The sequence below is a fragment of the Macrosteles quadrilineatus genome, unplaced genomic scaffold (assembly GCF_028750875.1).
Source record: "Macrosteles quadrilineatus isolate MER2022 unplaced genomic scaffold, UCM_ALF_1.0 Scaffold_16__1_contigs__length_3527350, whole genome shotgun sequence".
In the NCBI taxonomy this organism is placed as follows: Eukaryota; Metazoa; Arthropoda; class Insecta; order Hemiptera; family Cicadellidae; genus Macrosteles; species Macrosteles quadrilineatus.
In genome coordinates this window covers 1,507,270-1,527,147 of record NW_026542609.1, presented here as the reverse complement: position 1 = coordinate 1,527,147, position 19,878 = coordinate 1,507,270, and the positions used below count along the sequence as shown (strand labels likewise).

Below are 19,878 nucleotides of genomic sequence, written 5' to 3'. Positions count from 1 at the left end.
TATAAGCCTACTTAAATTGAAACCCGTAATATATATACTTAGTTTTTTATAACTTATAAAAAGTACGATTATTATCTGAAATGTTTATTATAGTGTGTAAATCAAAATTTTCAGCTATAATTTTTAACTTCGTTAGTCTTCTACCATCCTCAAGATAGTGTTTCCACTTTGCGTAGTAACATACAAACTGTGAAAAACTTTCTCTGGCTTAGTATTCGATATTCATCAATAAGCTTTGAATGTTTGACTCTTCTTTACTCTCTTTGGTATGTTTTTTTCTCTACATAAAATACTGTACATACAAATAAACTTACTAAACTATCCTAACCTAAGCTAAGGTACCGAAAATCGAGGTGTGGTTAATATAACAGCATCGAATTTATTCAAGTTTTGAATGTGATCTAGTAACTCGATGGTAGGTATGTGGTAGGTTATTATTAGGATAGCGTTTTGGTGCAGGGGTACGAGTTCAAACCGAGTCTATAAAAAAATAGGAATTTAGACCGATGTTGAGTTTCCAACTACACAACAAATGCCATTGCATTGATATCCCCAAACAGCCTATGGATACTAAAACATAATCCTTTTAGCGAATTTACCATAGGTAATAAGATTTTACCGTAGGTCTCATGGTAAGACCTAGCCCCGGGAACGATTTAATTTTTAGTTTTTTGGTTCCCAGTGGCCCAAAACACCATTCGTTCATATTCATATAATTAAACATGATACTGTATAAACAGGGGTTTTATGGTGGGGGGGGGGGTGATTTTTTTCCTATTCCTAACCCTTAAAACATAAAATGTATTTTTTACGTAATAAATCTGACAAGTTTAAGGACACATTGAGTAAAAGTCCAATCATACATGCAAATTCGCTTAGCTCTAGGTTTGCTGTGGCGGGGGTTATTTTTAAATCCTTACCTCAAATCAACATTATTTGATAATCTGCTGCCGGAGTAGTAAGGTATTCTGCAGATTGATTGTTGTATCAGCAGAGATCCCCCAGATGATTCGTTTGTCCAGATACCCTACCTCATAAATCACAACCCTTCATCCATGGATGAGCGCTCATATCGGATCACATTTATTGACGTTTTATCTGCCATTCAATGCAGTCGTGGTTTATCATTGCAATCCTCATTACCTGCATTAAGTTCAATAATCGTTGTAATTTTACCGCAATGGCAATAATTTGATTATTTAAGTCATTGTTGGATATTGTTGTTTATTTTACACAGAATCTATTTCGTGTACATGCTTAATTAAGAGTAAAATATGTTTGCACTTTTTAAAATGTTGTGTGAAGAAACTTTTGTACTATTCTCACAAATCATTCAAGTTTAGAGTGAAAAATATTAACTCCTTGGAAGTTGCACGAATTACTCCTTACAAATGCTTATTATAAAATATTATTAAAATTAAATACTCTCTATCTCGTGTTTAAGTCTAAAAAGCTTTATAGTTGTTATAAATTTGGCGATCAAATACAAATTGTATGAATAAGTTCCAACATCACAAAGATTTACAACACTTGAAATAAAATAAATTCAATTAAAACAAAATGTGTTAAAGATTTATTGATATATTTTTAAGTGTGTTCCAATATAAAAAAAGTTATGAAAAATGTCTCACCAAACCATTGAAATGTGTTCGTATCGTTTCAGATCCCGCACGGAGCTAATGATACAGGCTACAAGGTAAGATGGAGTTATTTATCAATAAACAGCATACAGAGTTAAGGTACGCTTAGATTTATTTTGTATACAGCACTAGTCATGATGTTTTCCAAACTATAATTATTAATATGTGACGATAGCGTCTCGAGTCTTATATTTATCTTCACTTTATTCTGTTATGAAACAATGCAATAAAACCCAACGCCCAGGACAAAACAGTATGAGTGCCTAGTAGCCTAGTTGGGAACATACTTTTGTTCACTGCGCAAGTAGCGCACTTATGAGTTCATTGTATATTATGATAAAGTTGAAGTGACAATATAAACCGTCTTCTTCAGACGTAAAACTTTGCTTTTGTATGTTTTAAACAACTTTAAACCATCCAACAACATTTTTACTATAGGTTTTTGATTCTTATACAGATTGTTATTTAGCAATGTTATATTGGTGCTGACCACTGTAAATTATTACTTGAAATTTGATTTAAATGACAACATGACTAGTTTGTGTGGTTATATTTAAATCTATAGGACGTCGTCATTCCATGATAGTGCATTTTAAGAGGAAACGTTTAGAATTAGTGTTGAATCAACATGACGACAGACAGATTTCTTTCTGGTTTCTGGTTCTGACTTCATCAGCTGGTTCTTCACCATGGATCGATAACTATTCCCATTTTGATGGAGGCTTGGCCTTGACCAGCTGGGTCCATATAACTACCGTGGCTTTAGGTCCCCAAGGTGGTACCAACACACAACTTTTCTTCTCTTCCTTCAAGATTTCTCAGGTCTCTTCTGGCATGGCCTTCCTGGCTAAAGAGTTGTCGTCTTTCCTTAGTGTATGCCCATCTCATTATTCTACTTCATACTTCGGCTATCATGTCCGAATCCAAATGTAGCTGTCTCAACTCTACGTTATGTTCCATTCTTCATTCTCTATCTTCCAAGGTTCATAAATATTTCTCAACATTTTTTCTCAAATTTAATACAACTTTTCTCCCATATGTTTACTCAGTACCTAGCGTTATGAAAGTAGGCTACTTGTCTCTTATTATGGTCCAAGATTACAATAAAAAAAGAGTCTGTAACCTTCTCAGGATAAAACCGGTGACCTTCTGAATCCAAACTAGCACTGTTGCCACTCAGCTACTCAGCTAGCAAAGTCTTCAGCGAGATTCCTTTGCTCTTCTCCAGTAGCTTTGGCTCTCAGCAAACCGAGATGAAAGGGACAAAGCGAGGTAATTAATTTGTACGAAGCTCCAAAGGTCAAGGCTCCGAGGTTTACTCTTTTTGGTGGTGAATCGCTTTATTGCCGTGTCCAAAACTAATTGGTTTCTATGTAGAATGCGCGTGGGAGAAACAATCTCGCACAGAGTAGTAAAATACCAGACTTGCACGGAGTAGTAAATACCTGCGGCCGCGGCACAGAGGAATGTTGATTGGCGGCGCTATCTCAGGGCTTGGACCGTTCCCTACCGAAATGTGAAAAACGCTTTGTTCAAATAATTAGACCGCTGTAGTTGCTTTGCGTACGGACCAAAAGAACTTGCCAGTATTTTTAAAGAAATTTGTATGCAGTGGCAAGACGATTTTCATTGTAAATTGTTTGATTGACCACCTATTGAAACTGTTTGAATTATCCTTTCATTGTTGACACAGTCAGACCGCTGTGTTTTACAAACAGCAACTTGTAAACTTACTAAGTTTTTTCAATAACGTGTATACATAATGAGACAAGGCTTTAGTCTTGTTTCAACGAGCTTATGTATTAAATATGTTCACAAGACATTTAAAACAAAAATGGTAGATATTTTCTTCTTAACAAACGCCTTATTTCATGCAGTGATGATTGGTATAAGAACTGGAACTCCTTACATATTAAACAAATGTTTAATAATCTATAGGTAGATTCACAAAAAAGACGATACTCTTTCTCTGTTTTAGTATGGCCTTTTTAATCTAATGCCATTAAAAAATAACTATTACATTACAAAATGACAAGTCTGTTCTAAACGTTTTACAGATTTCTCGCAATTAATTAGAATTTGTATGATTAGAACAGTGAAACAGCTGTTAATAAACATAGTTTAAGGAACAATATTATGGGGACAATGTGGAGATGACGTTATGTAGGAATGTGTAACAAAAATAACATCACTTTACTGACTACCTTGTTGTACAAACATTAACCTAACCTTAGGTTAACCAACTGTATTACTTTTGAGACAGGACGCTCCATTTCTAGCATGTAAACTCTTTTAGCCCCGAAAGTGAGCGTAGAAAGGAACTTGGCTCATCACCTACTTTGTAGTTTCTACCAGCACGATACGTCACTTAGGCTGAGGCCTGTGGCGACGCGAGAGTTCTGGCCTAAGGCCACAGTTTTGATAGTCACGCCTCTCTGTGAGAAAGTCATTGATAGCTTTCACTGTTCGGCTGGACCGCTTCTTATCACTGCTGATATCCCATTGTTGCAACCTGATACTCTATAATTATCATAGAACATGTTCATCTTATCAGTTTCAGCGAATATTTGGACAACGTGAGTCAGCGCTGAATTGATAACACATTACTTCTTTGCAACATTTTTAAGTTTTATGTTTGAGATGTCTTTTTTACGTATTTATAAAATGCTAATTAGTTTTAGGTTTGGTGGCAATTCTTGCCTAACCTAGCCTGAACTAGGTTTGAATATAATTGTACAATTTTAACCTGAAAAACATACTGGTAGTGTTCTAATGAAACATTACCTCTTTTGTTCAAGCCTTCTGCAATAATTAGTGCCTTAAAATAAGTGTATTAGCGTTGCTGTATCTTCAGCACTTTAAAGTGATTATATTTGCAATACTATATATTTATTACTGTATCTTGCATGGCTGTTTGTTGCACAAACAGTAGTTTCTCAGCAATTACTTACCGTATAAGCCAATGGTTTATCTTTAGCTCCATTTGCAATAATTAATAGGACGTTAGTATACCTAATAAATTAATGGGTTTTCCCCCTCCCTGTTATCCTATCATGGACTATTTCCAGTCAGAAAACAACGCAATGCAGGATGCTCGATTGTGAAGATACATTTTAATTCAAACAGTCCCCTGATTTTGTATACAGTCAGTAGAGTGGTTTTAGTGCTCACCTTCATGTCTGAAGGTTTCCGGTTCGATACCAAGCCGTTAATTCTAGGGCTCAACGAAAGGTGGGCGTCAGATAGGAAAACTGCCAGGGTTTAGACCTGTCCCACACGTAATACATCCTATGACGTAGAAACACAAAACCAAGTAAACACTGATCAAATATTGTTTGCATAGTATTATTGTATACACTAATGTATTTATCTAACATCTGAGCCAAGGCGCGCTGATGAACAAGACCCCATCAGCTGACAGACAGCATTGCACACACTCCTTGACCAGTCTCTGGGGCAACATGTACTTCCTGACGATGTTTCTGCTCATGTAGCCCACGCAGTTTTGACCCCCGGGCGTCGGTGCGGCTGAGGCTTCCTCCTTGACTGCTGACAACTCAACCACCTCGTCGTGAACATTCAGCTTGATGTTGAACGGTTGAAACCCTTTCACGTCAATCAGCATCTGGAAATGATTTGTGATTTGAAATGTGTTTTCTGTTGTGTTAGTGGGTGCAATGTTGGATAAAGTACTTGTGGACCTAGGTTAAATTAATGTGGAATTGCCTCGTGATCGCTGCAAAATCTTGAACATCTCCCATGAACACGAGGAAATCATTATCGTTACTCTTTCTCGTAGCGAATTATGATTTTTTGAAAAATATTTTGTATTTCGAAAAATGTAGTGTACAAAACAGGGTGACTTTCTTTTGATTGCGGTAAATTCGGCATTTGGTGGATGTAGTTTTTAATTTCTGATTTTTTAAGTACCTAAAAGTTTCGTGTCAACCAGAGTAAGTGCATGACGTGACGGGTATAGCTTTTGTACAAAAAATGTATAGTTTCTGTGCCTTACTGAAAATGTTTAAGAAATACGAAAGGTAATCATGTAAACTGTTCTGAATAGTGGAAGAGGCAATGAATAAAAACACATTAGATTTTGAGCCGAAGAAAACAATTGTATTTGTAATACGAGTACATTGCGAAGTGTCAAACCTAATTGGCCTGGTCCATTTTTTTTGCCCAGCTTTCAGTAAAACAGAAATATATACATACTAGCATTTAATAGGTAACACGGCATTTCTCATTGTTGAATAATGGTAACCAACCCATACAACCTTTCTCAATACCTTCTAGACATTGCAATTCGAATCGAAAGACAGTAAAACAGACCAAACACACCCTTCCATTAACAATTACAGCCTCATTGTACCAGTTATTTGTTATACAACTGTAACCTAGCTACACAATGCTCACCTTTAAACATTCAGGCTCGAATCTGAACACAGTGGCGAACAGATTGTCATGTTTGATGGAGCTCATAGCTGCATGCATCGTCTGTCCACTCTGTTGCCAAGCGCCTAGTTCTGCTAACAGCTGATCCACCCTGCCCGGCGGGAAGTTTACTTGGTTTCTACTTTGTTGCATCTGAGCCATCAGCTCTTGCAAGGTCCTCCTCGCTGATTCGAAGTATTGGTCACTGAAGAAGTTTCCCCTCTGGGCTATGCTGGGTTGGCAAGGGTGACAGACTGTGTCCACTTCCATCATGTTTGATGTGCGATTGATCAGTTCATGACTTGGGATTTTGATTTGTGGTTACTAGGAGATTATTTTGTAAATTTAGGTAGATAAAAGTTCAAATTGAGATATTGAAAAGCATCTTTGGTAAGTTTACCATCTTCGCTGTGAATTAAATCTTCAACTACAGAGTGAGACAATGAAAGCGCCCCAATTTATACATTATACAAATCGAATACTATTTATCCTATTCGTATAAATAACACAGCTTAACTTATATTTTTTTAATTTACGGACTAATTTTTCAATTTCTCTAAAACACCGCCCTTCAAGCGACGCCCTTTTACGATTTGACTTTCATTTTTAATTGATTGAAAATTCCTTCTAATTTTCGTTCCATCATTTCTTCAGGAATTACTTTGATTTCCTAGACAAATCTTAGTTTCAGTTCAAGCAAATTTCTGTGGCGACTTTGAAACCCCTTGAACTTATAGTAGCTTATAGGGAAAACCGCCAAAAGAAAGCCAACGTAAACCGCAACAACGAAAACTTTCTGGCAAACTTCTTTGTACTTCGAGTTACTGCTACTGGCATCTTTGTACGTTTGCTGGTGTACGAAAAGTTTTACGTCTCCACAGATTATTTTTTTTTATTTAATCTGTTATACTAAATATTTTTACCCTGCTCCCTATCGTTTCCGATCTGGAAAAGCGCTGAAGAATTTTAAATATGCCTAATTTTTCATGATAGCAACAAAAAGGTCACACATTTTCGAGATAAAAACTCTCGTGTTAAAACCCAAAAAACTACTTTACACTAGATACTTGTGCTACATTTTTCAAACTCCTTAGTCAGAAGGGGGTTTAACACATGGCCTAAACTGGAAACCCCGCCAGGGCAAATGGACTATTGGTGTAGACCGTAGACCTTTGACAGGTTATCTGTAGACGTCTGCAGTCTTCTTGAAGCTATCAGCTGATAAGCCTGAGAAATGACTCGGGATGGTGAGCGATAGCGGGCCTGGGACAATCTATCGTTCGCACACACAGGAATGTAATGTGTGATTGTTGTACTATTGTTGGTCGCTGACCACGACTGATGCGCACTTCCTCATGGAATACGTGGAGAAATTGATTGGTTGGAAAATACCTTGGGATAGAAACTTGGGTCTTAGTGACATTGGGTGGGTTTAGAATAATTTTTTACTTTTTCGGTGCATGTAAGGGTTTGGTTTATTTGGTTGTATTATGGTTGGAATTGTGTGCCTCATTACATACCCATCTTACTGAAAGGGGTGTGTTTTTAAGGTCATTGGTGGTTTCTTTAAGCTATAAAGATGATAATTTAAGAATCTGCTGTTTATGTTTTAAAACATGTTTAGTTTAACGTTTAGACTTGCCAGCCAGATTTTACAACAATGAGCTTTTACATCAATCTAATCAGCTTTACTAGAAACCAATCATCTCTTACAACAATCGACTTTTACAACAATTAGCTTGTCATAATTGTCTAAGATTAGGCCTACTCTTCTATTTCAAAAGCTGCAAATTATTAATCCCCATCTCAATGATTGATAACTTAGTTGATAATTGAAATTCAATTTTTATGAAATTTGGCTGTTACCAACGACCTTAAAATTAGATAAACAGTTCGATCCATCTATGCAAAAGAGTGGTTTTGGCAGCTTATTACTGAACCCTAAAACTAGTATATTTTACTTCTTTAATTAAATCTTTGAAATACAAAATAATATTATTTCGGCAATTGAAATAATTTTACTTACAAGTTCCGGGTTTACAATTAATTTCACGCAATGTCAAATTATATGGATCAATCTTATGTTACATGATTTACCCTATAAAATGTTCACTAGTATACTTTTTAGTGCTTAATAATAGTGTTGTACTAACTGCATAGTACAGTCGACTTCTATTTCTGAATCCATTCTCTACGTTAAGCCTAGTATCACATCGATTGACGATGTTTTGCAATGTAAATACAGATGTCAGTGACCTCATTAGTGAAAAGTCTCCAGTTGTATACACACTCAAACCGCGCCACCGCGCCTCGCCAGCAATCCTTTGAGCCCGGCTTTACTTTTATCCTTCAACCGACTAAACTCTCTCTCGCTCTCACTTCACAACTTAATGCGGATTAAATTAGATGTTAACCACAGTCAGACCGTAATAGCGGTTTAATTTTTCTCGTACACATTAATCTTTAAAATATTAGTCTGAGTAATACTTTCCCTAATTTGAAATGTATTTAATTTAACACCTCAGGGCGGTCTTCTGTGTATTACCATATTACAGAATGAAGGGAATTTTCCGTATCTTCTTAATGATTGTAATACATTTGTTATTGTACACATTGATTTATAAATACACAAATACACACTCATCTATGCATTTGTAATACATCTAGTTCATTGAACATTATGTGAAGTTGAATGCTTGCATACAGTACAACAAATAAAAGTACTGCAAGTCTTCTGTTATAGCTTTGTTGATCCATTACATTTATTTATATGATGAAGCATCCACAGAAGAACATGCTATCCGGCTCAGTTTGATATAATGTTTACAATACTTCGTTTTAGTTTAATCGTCATTCGCTGTTTGTTTCACTCATGATTTCTTTCATTTTAAACCCCAGTTTTAGCCTGGTGTTGCCAGTTGAGATGGGGACGCTACCTAGGGTGTGTATTTTAACCCAAATATGAAGAATGAGTGTTTAATGAAGTGATATGCCTTGTGTAGCTTTGTTACTGAAGATCAGCTGTTTCATTAGCCATATTAAAAGCCCAATGATCAAGGACAGCTGGGTCCAGCTTCGAAACACCAAATAGGTACCAAATCTTCCCAGGATTGAACCACAGTGTTTACCCACGTTTACCTGGGTGCAGATGTAAAACCTGTGATAAAACATATTAATACAATGAAATGAATAAAACTTTTATTTCGTAATTTCAGTTCAGTTTACCTTCGCTGCATAGACGACGCTGGTACGATAAGCTACGGTAAAAGATCGCAAATTGTGAACACGTCCGCGACGAATCGGAACGAAATCAATTAGCGATATAGAGGAGAACCAATCAGAATTCGTCGGACCTCCGGAAATGGAATAAATGGCAATCAGCTGACGAAATCGGACAAGGAAATTGTTCTTGGACTCGGGAAATGTGAAAATTCATGGATTATGGATAATTAGTTGTGTGTGATTAACTTTTAATCAAAGTTGTTTTATAAATTTATAAACAGCAATCAGAAAGCCAGTTCACATCATCATGGGTTGATGTAGGAATAAAAATAACGGTATCAGCAATCTGACACTTACTTTCTCCCAATAGCTTGTTAACAACCCTTATCATGAGCAGGTGGCAGGTGTAACTTATGACCTTGGGGTAAATCACAAAATTACAATATTTTCTGAACCGTAATTTTTACAGCATTAGGGGTTGTGCCTTTTTATTAAGAGTTAAAGGGTCCATAACATACTACATTTTAATCAAACTCGTTAAGGCCGCTTCTTTACACCGATTTTTCGTTATTTTATTAGGTTTATACGAAAATCACCTTCACAAATAAAATTTTTTTACAAAAAATTAAAAAATGTTTACCATTGATTGGTACTAACATACAAAATTTAGTCAAAATCGGACCACAGGTGTACTGTAAAGCTCCGTACCCATCTAGACACACATTACTGATGTACACCCTTTCCTTTAGAAATTTTGGATTTCCTCCCAAAACTCATACTTTAAATTTTTTTGAAAACACTAATGTAAAAGTGATGCAAGTCAATATACAGCAGTTTTCATGCATACCTTTGGTCCAGTAAAGATTTGAAGTTGTATTTCTACCAGTGTTGCAAGTAAGAGACTGCAATGATGTATCGACCAAACACAAGTTAAAGTTATTCAGTAACAACATACTGGCAATAGTCATGTCAGTACTCCATCTAAAACATATATTACAATGAATTAAGTTACAAAACAAATCGGAACTTCCCCAAAAATCGCGATAAAGAGTCGATAACGATGAAGTGTTATCGAACAGTAGGAAAGGTCAGACGGTTTCAAGGGAAAGGAAAGGTCCCTTGACAATGGCGTTTATACGTCTATTGCTCTCAGATTGATCTCAACTGATGCTCGTGCTGTATTCCAGATACATCTTTGTATTGTACCTAAAATACATTTTAGGCTATATTGAAAAGAAGTTTAGTGTGCCGTCATTAGATTTATAATGTCATTTATTGCATGAGGTACTAGGTAAGGTTTTATTAAGATTTGCAACAAGTCTAAATCCGACTAACTTTTTGATTTTTAAGCGTAACAGTGATAGTCAGTCGTCAAAGGACTGTATAGAATATTACATTTTGTACTAAAGGCCTTAAATCAAAGTTTTGTAAAACATAGGCTACATTATTTTTTATCACATATAATCCAGTATAGTCTACGAATGTCTTATAAAGCCATAATTTTGGAATATTAGGATTCACGAGTTCGATTCGCATTTCAGGGAAAATAATCGAGAGTTGCAGAACTCTCTCACCCGAACTATTATCAGCAAACTATGAAATTAACTCTTGAAAAAGCCAATCAATAACTACCGGGTGTCCACAAAAGATTAGTACAATTTCATACATTAGCTACACTGTTACTTTTCAACACACGATGTTATACATTTGTTTGTTGTATCGGTTACGTGCTAACGTTTAGTTTTAATATTTTTTTTGCTGAGTTTGTTTATACGAATAGGTATTGTGACCTAATATAGAACATTTTTACTAGAAGATTTAACGAACGAGGTTATTATACTGGATTTCTAGTTTTTTCGACATCACTCTGTGCAATTCCTCCTTATTGGGTGAATAAAGGACATTTTTTTTGCACAGTTGTCAAAAACTTATCAGTTGATATAACTAGGAGGGATAAGTATGAGTGTATTCCTCCAGGATTCCAAAAAACGCAATTTCCATTAAAATTAATGTTTAAAAATATTTTTTATTTATTTAATTTTAGAGAAATGCTTTTATAAGTTTCTTCTTTAAATCTCATCAACTGAGATATTTGGTCTGGAAGACTATGTCCCTTATTTACCATTCAATAAAGGTTACCCTATCATAAGGGGTACTATCAGGATATTAAGGATATTAGGGATGTTAGTTTGTTTGCCAACCTCATCTATACCTGCTATGAAAAAAAAAAATAATCTATGGCCACAATATCTTCACACGAGCAAATTTGCCGACAATTGTGTAGGCCTAAAACAAAATTGTGGTGTGTGGCCGAAACGACTAACACAGGTAGAGAGAGCATCGTACGGTAAAAAATCACTAAATGACCTAGGTATGAAATTGTACTAATCTTTTGTGGACACCATGTGTTACACGAATAAAATAGTTGTCCATTGTGCTGTATGGTTGCTAAGTAACAGTACATATTATGTACCTGTGACGTAATCGGTTGTAGAAAGCGATTGAAGATGGTTATGAGAGGTCTAGCGAATCTAAATACTCAGGGTTTCCACCTAAACATGCAATTTTCTACTTTCGGTCAACAATTTTTAAGTAAAAGTGCAAAATATTCTACTGCAGTGAAAATATATTTGAATTTCTAGGAAGTCAAAATAAGTAAATGTTTCCGAATCGAAAGATTTGAGTGCTAGGTCTGCATAGAACAGTCATACAACATACTGTAAAGGCGAATAGGTACTTCGGTACTGTGGTCCATCCTACAGACCACTTCGATAAATCGACTTCCAAATAAGTTTTTAATTAGCTTAAATAACAAAATCCTCATAACATAACCTAACTTATAACATAGTCCAGCCTTAGGTTAGGTTATAATTGAGCGAAGCGAGCGAAGCTCTTATACGTCGACTCTTATGCATTTCGTAATACGCAAACTCCTCCTAGACGGCTGAATCAATTGTTTTCAAATTTTGCATGGTGATAAAGACCACATCGGTGAGTGCCAACATCTATACGGCGTTAAAAAGCTCTCTCAGGAATCCGCCCCACTGGGTTTCAAAGTTTTAATGTAATCCTTATGGAAGCAGTATTTGACACATAAACAAAGACATATGATCAGCTGCTGACTTTTGAATGCAGTAGATAAGGAAATAGCTGATAGCATTATTTTCACAGATATTAGAACAGAAACGGTATGGATCATAAATATAATTAAATGACGACACTCGCTTGGGGTCCGTGACGTAGGAAGTGGTGAAGGAAGTAGTAATAGTAAATGTGAGCATTCTAAAGTGTGGAAACTGTTTATGACGATTAGATTAAGGTACCTGCATTCCTAAAATTCTATTGGGAAGGGAGGAAAACAGGTCCGTGACGTAGGAAGTGGTGAAGGAAGTAGTCAAGGCGAGCTGTCTGGAGTGTTGGAACTGTTTATGACCGTTAGATTAAGGTATTTGCAATCCTAAAATGTTATGGAAAGGGAGGAAAACAGGTCCGTGACGTGGGGAGTTGAGAAGGAAGTAGTTAAGGCAAGCAGACCGGACTGTGGGAACTGTTTGTGACGGTTAGATTAAGGTATCTGCAATCCTAAAATGCTATGGGAAGGGAGGATGACAGGTCCGCGACGTAGAAAGTGGGAAAGGAAGTAGTCAAGGCGAGCTGTCCGGAGTGTGGGAACTGTTTATGACCGTTAGATTAAGGTATTTGCAATCCTAAAATGCTATGGGAAGGGAGGATAACAGGTCCGTGACGTAGGAAGTGGTAAAGGAAGTAGTCAAGGCGAGCAGTCCGGAGTGTGGGAACTGTTAATGACGATTAGATTAAGGGTAAAAATGCTATGGGAAGGGAGGGAAACAGGTCCGAGACTTAGGGAGTGGTGAAGTAAGTAGTCAAGGCGAGCTTTCCAGAGTTTGGGAACTGTTTATGACGATTAAATTAAGGTATCTACAATCTTAAAATGCTATGGGAAGAGAGGGATACAGGTCCACGACTTAGAAAGAGGTGAAGGAAGTAGTAAAAGCGAGCAGTGTGGAGTGTGGGAAATGGAAACCGCTTGTAGCAGTTAGATTAATGTATCTGCAACGCTGAAATGCTATAAGAAGTGATGGAAGCATGCCCACGACATAGGAAATGGTGAAAGAAGTAGTAAAGGCAAGCAGTGCTGAGTGTGGGGAATGTTTGTGGCAATTAGATTAACGTATCTAAAATACTAAATTGCTATGGAAAGTGATGAATACAGATCCTCGATGTAGGAAGTGGCTTAGGATGTACTAAAGTACGAGCATAGTGCGAGAACCGTCTGTGGCAGTTCGATAATTGTATCTTCAATCCTATGAGAAGGGAAGGAAACAGGCCGCACGACGTAGGAAGTGGTGAAGGAAGTAGTAAAGGCTAGCAGTGCAGAGTGTTGGAACAGTATTTGGCAATTACATTAATGTATCTGCAATCCTAAAATGCTATGGGAAGAGAGGGAAACAGGTCCACGACTTAGGAAGTGGTGAAGGAAGTAGTAAAGGTGAGCACTGTTGAGTGTGGGAATTGATTATTGTATCTGCAATGCTAAAGTGCTATGGGAAGAGACTGTAGACTGTAGGTTAAAATGATTACGAAGCACGAATCGATACATATTTTCAATACATGCAATCGTTATACAATCGAAATTTACAACTGAGTTGACAACAGTTGATTTTTATTCCATAGAGGCTAAAAATGATTTTTACTCCTTAAAGAGTAACAATGCTACTTTAGACCCACAACGCATGCATTAAAAACGGCTGTTTTTACTGCAGTATGGCAAAAATAATATAATATGAACCCTTGCCGACTCCGCTCAATTTTGTGGACGCCTCTGCGAACGCCACCTAGTTATTAGGTGTGGTCGGTATACTAAAATAGGCCTATTCTACTGCTGAGAAAATCCAAAAACTAAATTTGAGCGCTAGGCCTGCATAGAAGAGTGCAGTCCCTCCTATGCGACCTCGGCCACTGCCTCGGTCACTGAGGTCCCGGAAGGTCACACTCCCATACAACCTGTTCCTCATTAGTGGATCTTCCCTCTCACTCCCTCTAATGGCTTCCGAACCTCGCAAATATTTGATCAGAAGCTGAAGCTCCTCGCCTTCACACCGAGATTTACACTTCCTGGCCACATCGTCAAGTTTTACACATTAGTTTGTATCCACCGAGTACAGTAATTAAAACGTAGGCTCATCCTGGACGCTTAATTTTAAATTTCAGAAAAAGGTGTATTTTGTTACATGATATGGTCGACGGTTCTCGCCAGTGAAATTCAATAAAGGAAGCAGAAACTCTTGTCGTTGAAAGAAGTATAAATTTATAATATCTTTGTGCTAGTATCGAACCTATCAACCCATCAATCCTGCTCTTAAGACCCTATCGATCAGGCTAATAGGCCTAATACTGATACTTTGGTATTAGCATGGTTTTATGAAGACATGTTGGAAACCCCTGTGACGTTAGACACCTTTCAAGGGACTTTTAGAGTCGCTTTATCATTTTAAATTTTGGTTGCAGGTATTTAGTAATAGTCACAATGATTTTTCTTCAAAATTCATGTTTTAAAATATTTTGCCGAATTAAGTATTATAATGGTGTCATGAGGAAATGTTATTCAATCATTCTAGACTTTCCATGTAATGTAATAATTAGAAGCCAAAAAAATAGATGGAGTCCAGGACCACTTGACACAGAATACTGTATTGTTATTAGTTGGTAGACCATCTCAACAGATAGCACCACGTTTTTGGCTTCTAAATTTTACATTACTCGGGAAGTCAATGATTCAACCCAATATCAAATACTTCAAAGGACTTTATGACATCTTTCTTTATTTTCAAAATTAGTTGCAGGTTTTTATCAACAGTTACAGGGAATCTTTCTTGATGAATTCGTTATCGGTATTGTGTTATAAAAAATTTTAGACAGCCCAATAGACACTTCAAAGGACTTTTTGAGATGCTTCATTTACAATTTTATTTGCTGGTTTAATCTACGGTTACAGGGAATCTTTCTTGTTGAATTTGGTATCATTATGATGCAATGAATAAATTTCAAAGAACCAAATAATATACACTTTTCAAAGCACTTTGAGATGCTTCTTCATTTACAAATTTATGTGCTGGGTTTTATCAACACTGGGAATTTTCTTGTCAAATTTCGTATCAGTATGTTGAAACTCTCAAAAGGACTTGTGGTTGTTAAAGAAATACAAATCGGTCAGCTGTTTTCCTGTTCCTAGATCACTCCAGTGTACTTGCTGACGTCGCATACTGAGTAGTTCTGTACAAAGGCGGCGCCAAAGTAGGAGAGACAGAGAGATCCAGCAAGCGTGTCTTGTCTCTGTCTGCACAGGACGATACTTCCTCGGCATTACATGTGACAAGGAAGTATAGGTTGGGTAGTAGTGTTAATAAAGATACGGGATATGAGCCAACTACCTATCGGTATTACTGTTAGTTTTTCTCGCTTCTTTAGGATTTATGTAAAGTATAGGACAATTGTGTGGGATAATTTAGGTAATACTGCTAGATAACTCTTTTGGTTGCCATGTCGCGTAAGACTTTATGTGAGTCCTCCTGCTGGTGGTCTCACGCGTCCATCTTGCTGTTTTTCACGAGTATACTCAATGCTTCTACAGTATACAACACGAAAATTTCCTTGTACTTTCGAACCTACACTAATTTTATATCACAGTTAAAAGGTAGTAGGTATTATTTACTATTTTGACTAGTCGGTGTTTTATTAGAATAAAGTGCACTAAGTGCACTAAACCTCTTTACGTATACAAGGTATATGTACAGGTTCTAAGTTGCAATTCTAATGTTTTTTTACAGTTTCAATGTTTAGGTTTACTAAATTGAGTTTCATGCTCAATAACAGCAGCAAAGAAACTATAAGTCTCACGGATTTCTTCAGATAACTTTCACACTTGTTCTCTAAGCTGTGATCAGTCGATACTCAGTGATGTAGTTTCGATTGTGTTCAGCTTTCCCTGGGCCTCCGGGCGTCGGCGAATATCTAGGTATGTTTATTTATCACATGTGTTTATTTATGCGCTACGGGTATATTGTCTGGGTATGTGTGTCAATAAACACATGTTTGTACTCGTCTATCTATGTTTGGAAAATCGATCGTAGGGTATCGGATTCTATCGTCATGTTTGGGTATACATGCATGTATCGACACATCTTTGGGCGTATATTAAAAAAATCGTCTGATACTTGTAGAAGCCAACAGATTGTTTTGGGATATTCTCTAGAACGTTTTATCGATATAAGTTTGTGTGTACGTTTCCATCCACATGTTTGGATATGCGTTTATATCGACATTGTGCAGATAAGTTTCTATCAACATGTTTGGGTATGTGTGGGTTTGAGAGGCAGGGCAGGGTAGGCGAAAGTAGCGGAAGTGTTGTGGTCACGAACATGATTGGTTGTCACTGATGCGGGTGTGCGGTCCATGCGGACGTATTGCGGACTGCGGACACGTAGCGGACGTCTGCGGTCACTGATGGATTCTGTCTGATGATCTATTGGAGAATCTGTGAATGCATTCTCACAATTTGTCACGATCACGCTCCCATTGTGACTTTGGGAAGTCTGTTATATGAATTGATGTGCCTATTGCTTACTGAGGTACTTTAAAGGTAAAAACAGTGGAGAAAAACAATATGTTTGTACGTGTTATTAGCTTCAGTCGGTATCATCGTAATCTTTTGACCATTCATCTAATCACTGTGGTCGAGCAATGTCAATGTACAGTTAATGTAATTTGTTTCAGTTTACAGTATTCTAACTTATAAACGCTATAAAGCATTTCAAAATATACTTACGCGTGTGTCAAAACATTTGTCTATCACATAAACCAAAAATTCGGCCTTAGACGTTGACAAGCTGTATTTAAGCTCTTTTTTGAGCAATTAATCTAACAACAGATCGAAGTTAGTATTAAGAACCGACATAAAAGTTGTACAATTAAACTTCGAAACGTTTAAGCACAGACAATTTTAAAGTATGTGGAAGTAGTTAGTATAAAGAGACAAAATAGCATCAAGGCCCCACTATCAACACAAAACGCATTCTACATCTCTAGAAGCAATTTTTTTTAGCCGTTATCCAAATAATTTTTATTTTTATTCGTTTATTGTGTTTTCCACGCCAGTGGCCTTTATAACATTTTTTTCGTAAAGGGACGGCCCAAACCCAAACCCTGGTCATGATATTTTCTAACGAAGACCTGTTGCTAAAAAAACATATTAACTAAAACTTTGAGATGTATTCGCCATGCACTTTGTATTCCAGAATTTGGCTCATTCATTAACGTACTCTAACAATCGTAGAAATTGTTTTTACACTGTCGTCATCCTGTCATATCGTTCCAGTGACGTCACCACCCTCATTGTTAGTCGCTAACCTTGTTCACTTTCCCTTCATCTCACCTGGTTATGCGGTCAACGACTGTTTGTTTATTAAATACGAGTAGGAAGTGAAGTTGTAATCTATGCAACTCTCCTCTTTCATTTTACCTATTCAAAATACTACGTTGTCTGGAAATTGGCGATTATCGCGGTTTCAGTATTACTTTCGCTGAAATTCAATTGCCGAAATTTGAGAGAAAGGACTGTGAGTGGATAAGTGGAATGGTTGACCGTGCTAATGTAGACATTTTGATTTTGTGTATTTTTATGCCAATGTAGGCAATAAATGATTGTGTAATTTTATAGTTCTTTCATTCAGGATACCAAACGTAGATTTATTGATTTATACAATACATTTCTCTGTTGAGACGACGATATCATTTTATCCAACGTGCTTGAACAAGTCGGAAATTCCGAAGTAATGAAATCCAATATTAATTTAATCCAATATTTTTTTTATTATTGGAACATTTATTGGATATTCTTTCAAAGTATCAAAATTTTGAATAAAATTACGTCGAGAGGGCCTTCGAAAGCCCGGAACAAAATGAGAAAAACCTTAGTTTTCAACGTATTTCTTTCGTTTTCAGTATGTGTTTGAGATGCAAGTCAATGGTTCAAGTATCGAACTGCTCAGTAAAAAACACGTTAAATTCCTAGTTTACACGGAAAACCTATGGCATAAATTACCATTTATTCGTAGAATAAATTAATTCCCCGACAGTATGTTATTTTAAAATATATTTTTAAATTGATAAGATTACGAACAAAGGAATGGAATCTGAGTTTTTGGAGCATTGACAACGTAAAACGGTTAATGTATACTTAATGTGTCACATGCCTTAGTAGGCCAATTCTACAACGTACCACAAAAGTTGACAAACATATCGTCAATACATTTTTCAATTTCCCCCTCATCCGACTGTATATCTTATACAATGTAGTTGCATCAGTTAAATACTCCCTAGCGCCCTAGCGAGTTGACGGAAGAGGTGTCGCCGTCAGCCAGGGTCCAGAGCGTGTACATGGAGTGTGGTGTTGGCATGGTAATATCGACTCACAGTTTCCAGCCTCCTCAAGGGCTACTGCGTGTCCTGAAAACATCACATCCCACAACAGCCGACCTGAAAACATCGACCCATCTGATTCCCCCCCCCCCCCGTTTTTATTATTTCATTTCGTAAAATACGATTTCCCCCACGTTGGAGGGTGGATTGCTTTCATCGGAGGTTTTGATTGTTTGTCACTGAAGTGATTGGTGTGAAATGATAGGCTGAAAATTTTATGAATTTAAAATTATCGTAAAAACTCGTGATAATGTATATATTAACTAGTCACTTTTTTTATTCAATTTGAGAAATCTAGTTCAGCGTATAACTATTCATTTCGGTAATATCGTCTTAACAATTATACATTCAGTTATAGTTCTCAATTTGTATTACAGCTTTTGGTTGCTGCTTGGTTCAAATTAGCTGTTGTCATAAATTAAAACAAATAATAGTGCTGCACCCTGTTGGTAAACCTAGTCACCTTTTAATACTATTGAATATCACAGAATCAAATTGTTTAGTTGAAGGAGCCCTTTGGACGGATCTGCACCAAACCTCACACAAACCATCCTTGAATAATATTTAATAATTACATCCTTAATATTTCCTGAAGGTTTCATTACAATCTGTCGAGCGGTTTGGAGTCCATAGGGTGTACATACATACTTCTTATCTTATAGATTTAGATTTACATAATTTCTTGTAATAGGCCTACAGACCGAAATTGATCATAGTCTTAAGTATTAAAGAGAGACTACATGCATTAAATAACAGCAATCTGCAGTAGAATTTTGAGTACGGTGAATAAATTTGCTAAAAAAACTATTTATTTTAAATTGTTTAGACTAATGGAGCTTCCTGTAATTTAATACGAAATATTATCGTCTCCATTCTAAAGGAAAGCAAAAAGAAGTATTTGGGACGACAAAAGGAAAGCTATTAAAGATCCTCAATGTACAAAAGGTTGCCACAAAAGATTGACATTTTATAAAAAGTTTCCAATAGTTCTGACAGTATTGAGTTTAAAGGGATTGAATTCCACTATAATCAGAAATGTTATTTACTTTTCTATACAACTTTTCAATGTTATATCTTAAAAGGT

The 19,878-nt window shown here is 36.5% G+C and overlaps 2 protein-coding genes across 9 annotated transcripts in view; one reads left to right on the top strand and one right to left on the bottom strand.

Annotated features, from left to right (window-relative positions):
- LOC129005104 (SH3 and multiple ankyrin repeat domains protein 3-like) overlaps positions 1 to 19,878 on the top strand; it is a 238,027-nt gene that overhangs the window by 141,709 nt on the left and 76,440 nt on the right. For all 8 annotated transcript variants that reach the window (XM_054433907.1, XM_054433903.1, XM_054433901.1 and 5 more), the window contains exon 2: positions 1,664 to 1,696. The gene's annotated coding sequence lies outside the window, so the exon portion shown is untranslated. The remainder of the gene's footprint in view (positions 1 to 1,663; positions 1,697 to 19,878) is intronic.
- LOC129005139 (alpha-crystallin A chain-like) lies at positions 5,011 to 6,388 on the bottom strand. Its single transcript, XM_054433956.1, has 2 exons — positions 6,057 to 6,388; positions 5,011 to 5,265 (listed from the first exon to the last, which is right to left on the bottom strand). The coding sequence occupies exons 1-2, from the start codon at positions 6,345 to 6,347 to the stop codon at positions 5,011 to 5,013; spliced, it is 546 nt and encodes a 181-aa protein (XP_054289931.1). The 5' UTR covers positions 6,348 to 6,388.